The sequence below is a fragment of the Lissotriton helveticus genome, chromosome 10, assembly GCF_964261635.1.
Source record: "Lissotriton helveticus chromosome 10, aLisHel1.1, whole genome shotgun sequence".
NCBI classification, from domain to species: Eukaryota; Metazoa; Chordata; class Amphibia; order Caudata; family Salamandridae; genus Lissotriton; species Lissotriton helveticus.
The window spans coordinates 821365233-821382881 of NC_136071.1; the positions used below are offsets into that span (position 1 = coordinate 821365233).

Genomic DNA, 17649 nt, shown 5'->3' on the forward strand with positions numbered 1-17649 from the left:
TATTTTTGACCTACAGGCATAATATGCTTCACCCTGGAGGAAACGATTCTGGTAAATCCCTGCCAATGTTGGGCTGTCCCATTCTAAGGCCCACATTGCAATGTGATTTGTTCCTGCCTGTTACAAGGTAAGTCTTCAATCTTTTTCAGGGGTGCAATTGGTCAGATAAAAGTTTGAGAATACCAACAAACATTCCGATTTGTGGGTGCGCATACGTTTTTAGCATAGTCAAGCCATGGAACGCCCTTCATTTTTCATTTTACAAGTGTGAAATCTAAAATTGCTAAGAAAACGCAAGATATCGATTTCGGGTCCAGGGTAAATGTATTTATTTGCCAGTATGAACAAAGCTCAGCATGGCACAACGTTTAGTTTATTGCGAAAATACCAAGGATTTTTCCATGCACTTTATTGCCTGAGAGCGGATTTAGACAAAAACCTTAATGAAGACATTGCTTATGCCAACAACGAGGCTCCTCATCTATGGAAACCTCTTGTTTTACCATGTGAGTTTTAAACATCTTATCCGGTAATGATTCATCCACCCCATTTTATTACATCCCCAGATTTATGCCTTTCTTTTGTAAATCTGGTTTTGTTGGCTTTTAGGCTTCAGCACACTTTACTCCTGCTAACTAATGGTAAAGTTCCTATGCTCTCCCTTCGATACATTGTAAAATTGGTATTGATCGGTCCGTTCAATTTACTTGTAAGCTCCTAGTATATGTTGCTACATGTACCGAGGGCCTGTAAATTAAATGCTACTAGTGGCCTGCAGCATCTCTTGTGCCACCTGCTAAAGTAGCAATGTAAAACATGTCTCAGGCCTCTACTGCAGCTTATAGTGCAGTTGCAAACTGTCATTTCGACCTGGCAAAATAAACCTTTTGCTAAACTTAAACATTCATTATTTTTAATGCTTATAAGGCACTCCTAAGGTAGGCCCTAAAGGCACATAGAATAGATAGGGTGCATGGTATTTAAAAAGTAGGCCATGTGTACTTAGGTTTTACATGTCATGCAGTAAATTATAAAAACTCCCAAGGTAATTTTTCACTGTGGCAAGGCTAGCTACCATAGACTAACCCTGGGTTACCTTATTAAACTAATTAATAACTTCAGTTTGGGAGTAGCTCCTACACTTCGGGAAGATTCCGAAGAAGGACTGTTTTGCTGTATGAGTAAGGAAGAGTGGACCAGCTTAGCTTGCCTTCAACCCAGGAACCCTATTCTTATCTCAAGTCAAGTCAAGTCAAGTCAAGTCAAAATTTGTATAGCGCACTACTCACCCAGAGGGTCTCAAGGCGCTTGGGGGAGGGGGTTTCACTATTTATCAAACAGCCAGGTTTTGAGTTGTTTTCTGAAGGAGAGGTGGTTCTGTGTAAAGTGTAGGTGGGTGGGGAGAGAATTCCAGGTTTTGGCCGCTAAGTAGGAGAATGATCTTCCTCCCATGGTGGCTCTTCGGATTCGTGGGATCGTGGCGAGGGCTTGATTGGACGATCGTAGTTGACGGGTGGGGGTGTAAAAGGTCAGGCGCGTGTTGAGGTAGCTGGGTCCTAGGCCGCAGAGGGCCTTGTGTGCGTGGGTGAGGAGACGGAACTTGATTCTCTTGTTGACGGGGAGCCAGTTAAGGTCTCTCAGGTGACCGGAGATGTGATTGTGGCGGGGTATGTCTAGGATGAGTCGGGCGGAGGCGTTCTGAATGCGTTGGAGTTTTTTCTGCAGTTTGGCTGTGGTTCCGGCGTATAGGGTGTTTCCGTAGTCCAGTCGGCTTGTGACAAGTGCTTGGGTGACCGTCTTTCTTGTTTCGGTGGGGATCCATCGGAAGATCTTTCGGAACATGCGTAAGATGTTGAAGCATGATGACGAGACGGCGTTGACTTGTCTGGTCATTGAGAGGGAGGAGTCTAGAATGAATCCTAGGTTGCGAGCGTGGTCTGTTGGTTTGGGCGCGCTGCCAAGGGCTGGTGGCCCCCATGAGTCGTCCCATGCAGAGGGGGACGATCCTAGGATGAGGACTTCCGTCTTGTCTGAATTCAGTTTTAGGCGGCTGTTCTTCATCCACTCGGCTACGTCTTTCATCCCTTCGTGTAGGTTGGTTTTGGCGGTGTTTGGGTCTTTTGTGAGGGAGAGGATCAGCTGTGTGTCGTCCGCGTAGGAGATGATGTTAAGGTTGTGCTGGCGTGCGATGGAAGCGAGGGGGCTCATGTAGACGTTGAAGAGGGTGGGGCTCAGGGATGATCCTTGTGGTACTCCACAGATGACTTCGGTGGCCTCTGATCTGAAGGGGGGGAGGCGGACTCTCTGAGTTCTTCCGGCGAGGAACGAGATGATCCAGTCCAATGCTTTTTCTTGTATCCCGACGTTGCTGAGGCGTTGTACAAGCGTGCTATGGCAGACCGTGTCAAATGCTGCGGAGAGGTCCAGGAGGATGAGGGCCGCTGTTTCCCCGTTGTCTAGTAGTGTTCGGAGGTCGTCTGTGGCTGCGATGAGGGCGGTCTCGGTGCTGTGTTTGGCTCGGAAGCCGGATTGTGAGGGGTCGAGGGAGCCGTTAGACTCGAGGAAGGCGGCGAGCTGGTTGTTGACAGTCTTCTCTATGACTTTGGCAGGGAATGGGAGGGGTTTGGGGCGGTAGTTCTTAAGTTCGGTGGGGTCTGCTGTAGGTTTCTTCAGGAGGGCACTGAGTTCGGCATGTTTCCAGCTTTCTGGGAAGGTAGCGTTGTAGAGGGAGCAGTTGATGATATCCCTGAGTTGGGGTGCGATGATGGAGTCGGCCTTGTTGAAGGTGTGGTGGGGGCATGGGTTGGTTGGTGATCCGGAGTGGATGGAGTTCATCAAGCGGATGGTGTCTTCGGTGCTGATCGGGGTCCAGGCGCAAAGGGTGGTGGTGGGGGGCTTCAGTTCGGTGGTGAGGAGAGTGAGTTGTTCGCCGAAGCTGTTATGTATGTCGGCGATCTTGCTGTGGAAGAACGAGGCTAGAGAGTCGCAGAGGTCTTGAGAGGGAGTGATGTCATTGGTGCCGGCGCTGGGGTTGGTAAGCTCTTTGACAATGCTGAAGAGTTCCTTGCTGTTGTGGGCGTTGTTGTCGAGTCGATCCTTGAATGCTGATTTCTTGGTGGATCGGATCAGCTGGTGGTGTTTGCGGGTGGCGTCTTTGAGGGCGGGCATGTTGTCTGTGGTTGTTTTTTTTTGGCAGGCTTTCTCGAAGGTGCGTCATTTTTTTGGGGAGTTTTTGAGGTCGTCATTGAACCAGGTGGCTCTTTTGCTTCCTGGCTTGTTGTGGTGGTTTTTCAAGGGTGCTAATTCGTCGGCGCAGCGGGTGATCCATTGTGCGAGATTGATGGCTGCATGGTTTGGGTCCGATACTCTGGCGGGGGGGGGGTTGGTTTAGCGATGTGGTGAGCTGGTCGGTGGTAATTTTGTTCCAGTTTCTGCGGGGAACTTGTTGTGGGTGGTGGTGTGTCGTGGTTTTTCTGAAGTTGAAGTGGACGCAGCTGTGGTCTGTCCAGTGGAGTCCTGTGGCGTGGTTGAAGGAGATGTGTTTGCTGGAGGAGAAGATTGCGTCGAGCGTGTGTCCGGCGTAGTGGGTGGAGGTGTTTACCAGTTGTTTGAGTCCGAGATTGGCGAGGTTGTCCAGAAGGGTGGTGGTATTGCTATCGTTGTTCTTTTCCAGGTGGAAGTTGAGGTCCCCAAGGAGAATGTAGTCCTCGGAGGGGAGGGCGTGTGGGCTGATAAAGTCAGTGATGTCTTCGCAGAATTGTGTGCGGGATCCTGGGGGTCTGTAGACGAGGGTGCCTCTAAGTGTTGTCTTGGGGTCGGTGTGAATCTGGAAGTGAAGATGTTCGGCGGCTGTGAGGGTGTCTTTGGAGCTGGTCGTGATGCGGATGGAGTTCTTGTGGACGATGGCGATGCCTCCTCCTGTTTGGTTGATGCGGTCCCTTCGGATGATCTTGTATCCTTCCGGGATAGCTATGGCTATGTCGGGCGCTGATGAGGCGTTCATCCAGGTTTCCGTGAGAAAGGCGACGTCCGGAGTTGTGGTGTCGAGTAGGTTCCATAGTTCAATGGCATGTCTGTGGACCGAGCGGGTGTTGAGCAGGATGCACTTCAGGTGGTTGTTGTTTGGGCTCTGTTTGGTGTTTGTGGTTGCAGTGTGGGTTCTGATGCAGCAGAACTTGCAGGATTGGCAGGTGAAGGGTCCATGGGCGCGTCCTGGGGCGGCTTGGTGGCAGTCGGGGAGTCGGCCGTTGTTGAGTGCAGTGAGGGTTACGGCGTCGTATGTAAGGCGGGTGGAGTGGTGATTGCGGGGTCCAGGGGGTCTGGTGCTGGGCGCGGTCCAGGCGCGGACGGGCGTAGACGGGCTTACCTTTGGCGCGCCCGCTGCGCGTGAATGCTGTGCGTATGCCATACTGCCATAAGTGGAGAGTGGAGGGGGGCGGAGCGAGGGAGGAGCAGCTGGGAGGCGGGAGCGGGGTGGCGCGTGGGGAAGGGATTGCTTGAGGATGCTGTAGGGAGCGGGAGTGGGGCCGCGGGGGAGCAGCGGCAGGGAGCGGGGAGGAGAAATGGGCTGGGACACAAAATGGCACCAAACAACAACAAAAGGCAATGCAGGGCGAGATCGGGGCACAGGCTGGCACAAATGCTTAATTAGTGCAGCAAATACGATATCAGCAACAGAAACCAAGACAGCAACTCAATTAAGGCAGTAAACATGATATCAGCAACAAAAATTAAGGCAGCAACTTAACTAAGGAAGCAAATACGATATCAGCAGCAGAAAGCAATGCAAGGCGAGATCGGGGCTCAGGCTGTCACAGATGCTTAATTAGGCAGTAAATACGATACCAAACAGAGCGAGGTCGGGGCACAGGCTGGCAGGGCATGATGCTTAATTAGGCAGTAAATACGATACCAAGCAAAGCGAGGTCAGGGCACAGGCTGGCAGGGCACAGAGTGGGGATGAGATGCGAGGACGGCCAGGAGCGGGTGGAGCGCCGGATCTGACTGGATCAGGACGGTCACAGCTCTTCACCGCTCTGGTCAGTCCTTAAGTTCCAGTGGGACGGAGGAGCAGCTGGGAGGCAGGAGCGGGGTGGCGCGTGGGGAAGGGATTGCTTGAGGATGCTGTAGGGAGCGGGGGTGGGGCCACGGGGGAGCAGCAGCAGGGAGCAGGGAGGAGAGATGGGCTGGGACACAAAATGGCACCAAACAACAACAAAAGGCAATGCAGGCGAGATCGGGGCACAGGCTGGCACAAATGCTTAATTAGTGCAGCAAATACGATATCAGCAACAGAAACCAAGGCAGCAACTCAATTAAGGCAGTAAACACGATATCAGCAACAGAAATTAAGGCAGCAACTTAATTAAGGCAGTAAATATGATATCAGCAGCAGAAATTAAGGCAGCAACTTAACTAAGGCAGCAAATACGATATCAGCAGCAGAAAGCAATGCAAGGCGAGATCGGGGCTCAGGCTGTCACAGATGCTTAATTAGGCAGTAAATACGATATCAAACAGAGCGAGGTCGGGGCACAGGCTGGCAGGGCACGATGCTTAATTAGGCAGTAAATACGATACCAAGCAAAGCGAGGTTGGGACACAGGCTGGCAGGGCACAGAGTGGGGATGAGATGCGAGGACGGCCAGGAGCGGGTGGAGCGACTGGATCTGACTGGGTCAGGACGGTCTGATAATTTAAAAATTCATAACGCCAGTTCTGTTTATTGGATTTTTGTCATTTTTATGCCATTTTATATATTAATATGTACTCTATTTTTCTAAATTGATTTGGGATTTTTTTAATGTGTGTTTTCACTTTATTACTGTTTGCCTCTAAGTTAAGACTGATTTTATGCCCAGCTACCAAAAGGTTAAGCACAGGTTTATTTAGTGACTATTGTGGTTGGCCCTGACAAAGATTGTGTTTATTATTTGAGTGAGGCTCCCACCCCTTCCATTAACGACCCAATTTCTTGCTAAAGATTCACTTGTGAGAGTTTATTTAATTAAATGCATCTCACAAAAACAACCAATGCATTCCAACTGCAGCTGTGCTGGTTAGGTCACTGTAGAATGCACCGGATACAAAATATCGGTATGATGTCATTAATTCCTTACAAACATAGATGGTTTCAACCTGGTTGCCACTAAACAAGCAAATATCTAAGCTACATATCTGACAAGTTCACAAAATAAACTGTCTAATATAAAGTTCTCACATGGTCAAACGCTGGTTGGTAAAATTGGTATTAACATTGCCCAAAAAGCAAAACACTTGGGGCCTGATTTTCAGTGTTTCAAAGAGGGAGCCACACTGTAATTCAGTGGTGCCTTTGCCCTACCAAATTTGCAGTTCCTCCACTCTACTTAGAGCTGGGGTGATCATTGCTTTTACCCCAACAGAATTTTTGCTGACCTCAGCGTCACATTGATAGTTGTCCCTCCCTACTGAAGGTGGAACGACTTGTACTCATTTTCCTTGGCCTAGCTTTGAAAACATGGAATGGCCACCACACAAAAGAGAAATCTCCCATTATCACAGAGTCATTTGTTTTTTTTACATGGAACACAAACTTCTTTTTTGGGAGTTTATTTTCTCTGTACAAAAAGTTTGCAAATCATGCACTTTAAAAATGGTGCTACGTGACAAGCCTTCAGTGCTCTTAATAGCGCTACTGTCGCAGTTCTCTCCATAGCACAGAGATCTCAATCATACAGGTGGGGATCTTTAAATAGAGCAGACAATCCTCTGCCTGGGTTGCAGAGGCCATGTCAGATTGTGGACTCTCCTACATTGTCCAAATATCCCAGTAGTCCTGTTTGACCTATACTTGAATCTTGAAGAGCAAATCAATCAATTAACACAAATGGTAGTTTTCAATTACATATAATGGCTAAACTGTGAAAAATGATCATACCACTAATACAAGAGTCATTATTGGTCCTTGAATAGATTACTGAAATGTATGCCTTTTGAGGACTCTGAAAAGGTTATAGCACGACTGCAGAAATTATAGACCTATGCGGCCAGAGTGGTGGAAGGAACTCCTCGGTATGCTCACTCACCAGCGATTCTAAATACATTGTATTAGCTCCCTATTATCTCACAAGTGGAACTTACGGTGATGACATTGGTGTATAGGGCCATTAATCCAGATTTCTCAGACAATTCAAAGGCTTCCTTCTGGCAGCATTTTTCAGAATAAAGGGCTAGATGTAGGTAAATAGTATTTACCGATTCTAAAATAGCGAATTTTACCGAATCGTTATTTTAGAATCAGTAAATGCTATGTAGGTAATAATTCGGTAAAAATTACCGAATCGTTAAGATTCGGTATTTACCGAATCGGTATATTGCCATTCATTCCTATGGGCCTGGAGGCCCATAGGAATGAATGTCAATTACCGAATCGGTAATTACCGATTCGGTAAAATAGGGAAAGAGTCAAGGGTGGCAGGGTGTCACTTTGACACCCTGTTGCACCCCTGAATATGGCTTGTTTGCACATGTGGCACACATACATGCCCTAAGGGCATGTATGTCTGTCACATGGCGCAGGTGTAAATGCACCGATTTGCATTTTCCAGAGGTATTCGTTATTTACCACCAACTAATAGTTGGTGGTAAATAACGCATCCTTAAAGCACAGAAGCACTCTTCAAAGTGCTTCCTACATGTCATTTACCGATTCGGTAAATACCAAATCGGTAAATGATGATTCGGTAAATACCGATTCGTTATTTACCGAACCCTCCCCTACATCCCAAATGCCCAATACCGGTCGGTAACGGACGAAATTCGTTAATTTCGGCTGTTACCGATCGGTAATACCCTTCCTACATCTGGCCCCAAATCGTAATAATTGGATTTAAGCCCCTGGTGATCCCACAATTTATAAGAAACTCACTGGTCGGCTAGTGCCGTCAGGTGCTTGGGACTCCCTCTGGAATCAGTCTTCAAATAACAAAGGAATTATAAGACTGATCACCTTTTAAAAACTCAGCTCTTTTATTAAATTGCATACTGGGGCTTGATTTATGAAATGCATCTGAATGGTCCTTGGATATGGGCAGGAGCATGCATTTATTGTGATTAATAATTAAGATAGACTGTAGAAGCTATTCTGTCTCTGAAAGTAAATGTTAATTTGTGTTCCTCTCACTGCATCTAGAAGAGGGAAAGGGGGACTGGCACTGTGCTTGATCTTTGTGGACAATTTGTCAATAGGCTTTATCAATGGGAATAAGAACCTTTGCCAGTTTATGGAATCTAGATTGCAGTAGCAAAAGAGGAAATAAGCCCTCTGGTTGGCTTTTGGATTCACCTTATACACGAGAGAATTAGTGATTTAGCTAATCTAGAGTTGGGCATCATTACACTCAGTAAAATCTAACAAGGAGCGGACACTTATGTAGACCACCTTTTGAGATGGGTTGCTTGGTAAAGGCAAACTAGACTACATGGCTAGCTGAGAGCAGTGAACTGTACTGAGTATTCAGCATCAATCATACTCTACTAAGCTTAATAGATTAAGGTTCTTTTGCTTTTTTAATTGGATTTGTATAGTCAAGGTTAAGTAAAGAAATTATTCCAGCAGAGTGTGATGGTCGGAACAACCTAATTCTGTATATGGGCGCTAGATAGTGCATTAAAAAATTACCTAGTGTAAATATTAAAATTTATGGGCTTTCATAATAGTTTTGCTAGAGGCTACTGATGACATAAGTGAACAAAATATGTACAGAAATGTACTGCTCCATGAGAGGCATGTGAAGCAAGGAGAATTGGCAAAAGCTCTTTAAATACTGTCACTGTTACTTTGGACTCAGGACACACAGAAGCAGGACGATGTCAGATCAGTAATCAAGAAAAGTAAATTGACTAGCTGCTGCATGAGCGTGGTTTCTCAATTTACGATAGAGACTAGTCAAATAAATACAAATTATATGAGGGGTAGAAATGAATTAACCCATGATGGTTCTTCTGTGCTTTTATGAAATAACATCTTCCCTTCTGGTGTTATTATGCATACATTGAAGTGAAATACTGCTACAAGCTAATAAACTTAAAAAATTCAAACTGCTAATAGCTTCCAGTTTTTAAAGTCAGAAGGTTGGGAGGTTTGTGGGCGAGGAACTGCATATGTGGAATGATTATGAGCTATAAAACTGCAAATTGCTTCCCTCAAATGTGGTCTGGTGAAAAATCTTCTCCACGGTGCCGTTCCTAACCATTCTTTACGGTATGCATCCCCACTCCAGTCCTGCCCATTACATGCACTAGGCATGTCACTGTTTTCTTGCTTATATGCGGCTGGTTAAAATTCTATCCCTTTGTAAACAGAAGTTTGCATATTGAACTGAATCTCAGGCTGTGGTATGATTATCGTATACCAGCTGTTTTCGCCCCACCTGATTTCGGCAGGTCAAACCTGCCAAATGTATCAATGGAAAAGAGCCATAAGCGAGTAAAAATATAAAGAATTTGAGGCCTGATGTACTAGGATGAATATTAAGAAAATGCAAATTGCATCAAATAACAATTTGCAATGAGATTTCTCATTAAGATTGGATATGGTAGAAGTGAGCGCAATTTGCATTCCGACTTCTACCAAATAAATTGGTGTTTTGTGAACCAACCTATCTATTAATAGGTTGGCTAACAAAATACCAATTCGCAGTGGGTCACAATTTGGCCTACCTCATTAATATACATGCAAATTGAGATCCTCTGCGATTGGATGAAGTCACAGAAATGGTGGCCTGCTAAAGTCAGTAGACCACCCTGTAATTGCTCTTGAATAAAGCAATCGTTTTTTAATGCAGTCTAAGGAGATTCATTTAAAAAAAGAAAATTAATACTTTTATAAACATTTTTTGACAAACAGGCAGTGCTCCCAAGGACCACTGCCCGCTTGTAAAAAACATTTTTGTTGACAATCACAAAGGACAAGTTGCCACTTCTCATTTTCAAATGCTTACTACTACTTTTGATTATGGGGGTTAACATTAATGTTTTGCAACCAGATTCCGGTTACAACCATTAATAAATAAGCTAAAGAATTTGTATTTGGAAGGGACGCCCTTTACATGCCCCTTCCAAATACTGATTCTGTATTTATTCTAAAACCCAGTCACAATTTGGGCTTTGTAGATTTGAAAAGGCTACTTTATATTCACAAAGGCTCAAATATTACCTTTGCAATTGTTAAATTGTTTGGTACATCAGACCCTTGATATGACAGTTGAAAGAACACATTACTTCTTCTAACTGCTAACATATTTAAATTAATTACATCTTCCATTATTATTCTAGCTGCTATTAAGATCGCCATGGTTTACTTCACCCCAAGAAGGACTGAAAAGATTCCACCCATGCTCAAATAGCCAAAACCCAGATCTTTCCCACCACACCAATTCAATGCCATATATACTAACACTGTACCGCAGGAGTAGCCACTTGCTTCACAAATATAGTGTTTTCCTAGTATTAGTTTTCAGTTTAGTTAACTCTTCCTCCAATATTCCTTTACAAGGAATACCCTCCCACATATGTGAGTGGAATTTTAGTGTTAAACAATATACTCAATGTTAGCAAATATTGTAGAAAAAGTGAAATTGGACAACTCTGACACCACTGAGACAAAAAATAATCGGAGGATCCCATAACTGAGGATTAAGATTAGGGCCCAGAAACAACAGTACTCAGCTTCTTGGACAACTTCCTCTGTATTGTGGGGCGTATGCATGTGTTTTCAGTCATCCATTTATACTCCACTGTCTCAACCCAATCCTAGCAGTTTCTGACTAAACAGTAAAATATGTTCTTTGGAGATATTTGGGGTGTTCCAACTGTTATCCCTGTGCTGCAAGCATGCAATACATTGAGGGTTGTCTCTCCCAAGGGAATGGTCTCATTACATCCACTGGTGTAATATAATTGAATCTTAACAACTGCTAATACAGAATATTGTGGAATAATTGTAAAGGAAAGGAATTATTGTATAAGGTTAACATTCAATACTGGTTTCGAGGTATGATAAAATATAATGCAGCTGCGGGGGGATAAGAAGCTGCAAAAGATTTACCCATGTTAGTAGTGATATAAATGTAATAGGCACTTTTTGAGGAACAGGATATTTATTTTAGGTATAATTAAGTATATTGTTGTAGGAAACATAACCCAGTACTTAGCCTAGGCCAACTGCAGGTAAGAGTGATTAAGGTAAAAAAACAACCTTACCAATGAATGTCATTGTGTCTGTGATAGAAACACTGCAGAAAATATCAAATATTTATCACAATTAGGAAACTCCTGTAATGATGATTTCAGATATTTGTGCATGAATATTCTTTTTGGGAAACAAAAGTTGAATTATATTAAGACAGTTGTCTTCAAATGCACCAGAACTAGGTAACTCTAATATATAAAACAGATTTATAGCTGTTTGAACCAGGGTAAGGCTTCATCCAGCTTCTCTAGCTTGAAACCGCTTTAGAGCTATCTTAAATCAGTTAGGTTCTTAGTAAATCGTCCCTCATGCTTTTAACTCTTTTTTAACACTCTCTACTCCTGTGTTTGATCAGAAAATTGTAGTATGCATTGTTTTAGTTTTAATTCTTCTATTTTAAAATATGTTTACTTTTACTCTCCTAATGTATTCTGTTCACTTTGAGTTTTCTTAACACACTATATTTTTTAACTTTTTCATTTCCCACTGTCTAACACTAAAATATTCACATGACCCCTACAGTAGTGGATTAGTGGTGCTAATGTCTTAAATGTACTGCAATTAATCACTAGAGAACTTCAGCAAAAGGCATTTGGTGAGATTGTGCTTACGCTAACACAAACTGATATTTGTGAGCAGTGTGAGTGAGATGGAGATGTGAATACATTTTAAGAAGTTTTAATTAAATTAAAATATTTTGAGGATGCACATTTAGAGTGTAAAAATCAAGTATTAGCAGAAATCAATTAGTAAGCCTGGTTCATTTTATGCTGTACTTATAATTTACTTTGATTCTCACAGTTGAATATGTTCTAACAGGCTAATACGTATCATACTACTTATATTACAAACCATAAAAAACACATAAAGCATGATAAACAGAGACAGTGCTTGCATGTGAACACAATTTCTCACAGCTTGCTAAAGAATAAGAATGTTATATTTGTGTGGAATATGTGCACTTCTACTTGTCCATCTTTATCTGCCTATTTAAGGTGTAACTGCTTGTAGGTCCTATATATCAGTCTGCATCTCTTTCTGCATATTGTGGATTCCAATTTGTCTTTCTTATCCTAGATCTCTTTCTGAATTATATAAAAGTCTGCCAGTCCACAGCAGGACTTCATGGTTGTTTGCCTATTTGTTTTTCCTGGTTACCTCTTGCTACCTGTTTCTCCCTCCCGTATAAACAACAGTTTAGAACATATTGTTTAATATTCATTTTCAATGTCTCTGTTTCATTGTGTCTGGATCTTCACATTGTGAGTGTACTGATTTGTTGGTGACTGTTCATGTTCTCAAAATGCACCTTTTCTAACTCTGTCTTCCATAGTCCCCTCCATTAACCCAACAAGAAATGGAACCTGGAAATAAGTAACTAATATGTGATTGCCTTCTGATGTTATATTGTAATTGCACTTTTTCTAGGTAAGCACCCTGTTGCACTAGTGGCTAGGGCCAGATTCTATAAATAAAATAAAATAAATAAATGAATGATCATGTTTGCACGTATTCCTATTAATAATGTGCAAGTGTTACACTGCCTTTAACCACATGTATACAACCATAATGCAAAAAATATATTTCTGGTACAGGCTTTGTCCAATAGAAGTCAATAAAAAGAACATGCTTTCATGTAAAAAGCAAACTGAATAATATTTCATACATAATACCACATAAACAACATAGCTTACCTGCGTGAGTGTTTCTTCAGGTTCTGGTGGTGGTGGTGGAGGAGGTGGTGGAAGTTCAAAATCAGGTTGCGGAAATGAAGGTGGCGGTGGTAAGTCTTCTTCAAAATTTATATCAGCATTATCGGGAAAGCTTGACCCATAATCAAAGGAAGAAGCACCACCAAGTTTGGTTTCAATAAATAAGTTTGTGTTTTGTTGTGAGTCGGACTTGGGTTTCTTTGATTGAAGTGTTTTCTGTTCAGCCTCATTGATATCTGCTAGGAGGTCTGCCATTAAAGCATCCAGGTCATTATCTTCCAGTTCATTTAGAGACTCTGACAATGAAAATCCAAAAATACCCAATGAGAATAGACATGACGCGAACAAGGTGCACATAACGTTATGGTGTACTTGAATGGTACAGTTATTTAAATCCATAATGTTATCAATAGTGTAACCGCTTACCAACATTGAATGAGGCTATCACAAGTATGAAAAAACTGAAAAAGATATGGTCGTTCAATGTGTTTAATGAAAAATAGTTGTTTTAACAGAAGTGGTAAACAAAGTTGCAATCAACCGTAGAAAAATGTCAAGTGGATGAAGTAGAGATAACTTGCTGTTTTGAAAAATTTGAATGATGGCGAACTCACTGATATATTACAATAATTTCAATTGTGTTAAGGTTAACATGCATCAAATTGTTGCTGCAACCTTTTTTGCCTATTTTATTTTTATATTTACATTAGAGGGTTGTATATCAGAATATCATATGCCGAAATATTATCTGACACAAATATTGTGTCCTAAATATCATTACCAAACATATCATCATGTTGGAGTTAATTTTCTTTTAATAAATCCAGTAGACCAATGTTATTGTAGACAATATATCGGGCACAATAATAATGTCAGACAATACTCAGACAACAATATCATACCAATTTGAGTGTCAAAGCTTGTGGTCAGCATATGATTTGTTTAATATTATTAAAGGTTAGCTCTTATTGCTACGGGAAGAACAATCTACCTAATAAGGAGTTTAAATTACAGCAGCACCTCTCAAAGATGTATCATTGTATAAAAACAGAGAAAGGTGTGAGACTCTTCTCCAACTTTCACACAGTGAGAGATGAGTAGGGGGCATAGGATCATAACTTCTACCAATATCAATATAACACCTCAGCGAACACAGATACTCATCACTCCCATCCAGAGGAGGATCACAAAGCATGCAGTGCCTCCAAAATCCTCCTGTGATCCATCACTTTAAATTCCCTAGGTTCCTGTGTTGTTCTTAAGTAAACTCAAGTACTACATGCATCAGAGATCAAAGGGCAAGTATCGAGGCCCTACTAATTACACAATAGCAAGTAAAAAAATGAACAACCTAATTGGTGTTCATGTTTAATGCGGCGCCAAGACGTTGCTGTTGTTGTAAAACAGCCGTCATAACAGCATAGGATTGAAATAACAAACTACACATACAAAAGCATTGCAGAAGAGACAAAGGGCCATATGTAGGTAGCTAAATACCGGTTGGTAACGGCCGAAAAGCAGTAATTATCCCGTTATCGACCGGTATTTAGCCTTTTCTAATGTAGGAGGCAGGTTTTAAGGATTCAGTAATTTACCGATTCCTTATTTTAAGGAATCGGTAAAATACCGAATCCTTATTTTAAGGAATCGGTAAATTACCGATTCCTTAAAGTGAGTGCATTTTTGCTATCAAGATTTGTTATTTACCACCAATTACAAGCTGGTGGTAAATACCGAATACCTTAAATAAAGCAATTTTTTGCTTTTTTCTCAGTGCCATGTGGCAGACATACATGCGTGTATGTGCGCCACATGTGCACACATGCACGAATCAGGGATGCAACAGGGTGTCAATGTGACACCCTGCCACCCTTGGATATGCTTCCCCTATTACTGATTCAGTATTTACCGAATCGGTAATAGTGAATGGCTTCCCATTCATTCCTATGGGCCTCCAGGCCCATATGAATGAATGGGAAGGTGATTCCTTATTACCGAATCGGTATTACTGATTCGATAATAACACATTTTACCGATTCAGTATTTTTTACTGAATTTTTAGCTACATATGAAATACCGATTCCTAAATAACGGTATTTAGGAATCGGTATTTCATATTTACCTACATAGGGCAAGGTATTTACCAATTAGTATCCTATTCTGAGTTTTCCTGGTTGGAAAGAGTTATGACATGCAAATTCTAAATTATATGCACCAATTACACTGGAGGCCTTATTATGATGTTGGTAGGCCCACCACCAACAGGTCGTCATGTCGCGCCCACCCACAACCAGCATTGGTGCCAACCACGACACTACAATGCGGTTGGTTGAACTGCAGCAGATTAAGGGACTGACTGACACCTCCCGTCAGAGTGTGCGTCCGACTGTAATACCTACAATGAGGGCGTGCCTGCAGAGGCACCGCTGTAGGGATTATGATGGCCCACTTCCTCATGCCTTTACATGGTGGTCCGACTGGCATGTAAAGGCAAATAGTATTGGATTTTGTGGGCCCCCAGCAGGGCCCACATCCCCCTGGGCCTCCCACGGGGGGCACATGTGGTGCACCCCTGAACATCCATGCACCGTGTAGCAGGCACCACATGGTGACCTGCCAGACCGTGCATGGATGTTTGAAAACGGATCTTTTGCATTGTGGCTTGTGCTGCAGCCCTTTAATAGGGCCGCAGCTAAAGCTGCAATGCAAAAGAGCAGTTTTCTGACCAACTGCATGGTGGTCACATTGTAATTGGGCAGGTGTAACCACTGACATGTAGTGGGTCAGACACCTGACCGATACAATGGCGGCCGGACGCTTGTCTGACCGCCATCGTAATGAGCCCAAAGTTTTGTCTCTTAGTAGTAGTGTTCCAGGGCGCATTTTCCCAGGTTTTTAATTGGAAAATATGAATTGAGAATGTTCCCAGATGTACAAATTTTCCCAGCACAATGGGACTCGCAATAATGCTAAAAGGCATGCTTTTGATGCTAAATTGGTCTTATTCATTCTCATTCTTTAACTCAATGATGTGTTTCTCTTCTAATGATAAAGAGTAGTGTTTTGGGGGACAGGTAATTCTTGCACATCACAAACCTTTTATATTATGTGAGTGTCACAGTATCTGAAATATGTGGCATAGTAGAGCTGATTCACATAGGCAATTATGAGTCAGTGAAGTAGTACTCTTGTAATAATAGCTACTCCTATAGTACTATTCACATACTCTTACATGTTTTTGCGATTTGCTCCCAAAACATTTAAAATGGGAATATTTATACGCAATTAGTACACCTGGAAAAGGCTGTTCTCCTTTCTTACTATTAGGGAGTTTTGGGCCATTTCACAAAGGTATATGTTACCAGGTGATGTTGTACTCCTTAATTATACTTCTTGTTCTTCTAAAGTCTTTGTGAAACACCACAATAAATCAAAGAGACTACCATTAAAAGTTATTAATAATATTAAAATCCTGTGAACCCCTTTTATAAGAAGAAGGCAGGGATGCGTAGAGGTGGGTAAGTACCTGGGAGTAGTGGATGAGCAAGCAGACAAGGATTTAGCAAGTCAACATAGAATGAGAGCCTTGGTACTGAATTAGTAGTAAGTAGCAGCAACTCTATGAATGTTACCAGAAATGCCATCCTTCAATGATTAACAAAGAGTCAATGATTGATTATAAACAGTTTACTTATTTTTTTTATAGTTGTTTGCTTTTTGTTGGATGTGATATATGAAGTTTCGTTTGTATCTGTAATACATTGATTAATCTGAAAACAGAAAAACAGGACAACTCAGACATCATCTGAGTCAGGTGGACTTTCTTAGGTAAAATTCAAGACTCTTGGAAGCATTGAAGAGTAATTTAACTCCCTCTCTGGGGCTTTGAATAAGAACAGTAAGAGGGACAGTGCTGTGGACTAATTTCTCCTTGCCCTGTCTGGCTTCTAGGACATCCTGATTGGTATCAGAATCTGAACCTGACCTGTTAGTCTCAGACCATAAGGCGGAGGCTGTGCTCTCTATTACTTCATCAATGAAAGAGCCATGTGTAGTGAAGCCGAGATCTCTGTCCAAAACTCTGGTACACGAGATGTATATGTTAGCTAACACTAGAACAGGAGGAATTCTGGATCTGCAGGAAGATATTGAAGATATTATTATACATTTAGCCTCAACAGATAAGAGAGTGGTAGAGTTAAAGTCTGTGCTGCGTAATGGTGAAAAGGTTTCACCTCACTGTGTCATGAATAGCACAAATGGATGATGTTACCAGAAAGCTTGGAGGGCTGGACAATCAATAGTTGAGATAATGTCAGCAAAATCACTCTTGAAGAGGGGATACAAGAAATAGCTTCTCTTGTATGTCTTTACACAAGCATTTCCTACCTGGTCTTAGCAATGTACTACCTTTACATCACTGGCAGCACATCAGGAGCCATTACGTCATAGGCTGGACATTGGGAGTCATTACATCCAGGGAAATATTTCTACATTTACATTGGGAGCCATTACATAACATGGTAACTTACTTTGCAATGAGAGCTAGATCTAAATGAGTGTGTGTATGAGTGTGAGTGTGTGTGTGTGTGTGTGTGTGTGTGTATGTATATATATATATATATAGGGCTGAACAGCAATAACAATCTCACCTATATATTATGCTCAGCTTCAAATAGTTTGAATGGTGGGTAGGTCCATTAG

The 17649-nt window shown here is 42.3% G+C and overlaps 1 protein-coding gene across 3 annotated transcripts in view; it reads right to left on the reverse strand.

Annotated features, from left to right (window-relative positions):
- The window catches only part of APBB1IP (amyloid beta precursor protein binding family B member 1 interacting protein), an 812218-nt gene that overhangs the window by 462642 nt on the left and 331927 nt on the right, over nucleotides 1–17649 (reverse strand). For all 3 annotated transcript variants that reach the window (XM_078663434.1, XM_078663435.1, XM_078663436.1), the window contains one exon: nucleotides 12928–13241. In XM_078663434.1, the coding sequence (XP_078519560.1) occupies nucleotides 12928–13241 (314 nt within the window). The remainder of the gene's footprint in view (nucleotides 1–12927; nucleotides 13242–17649) is intronic.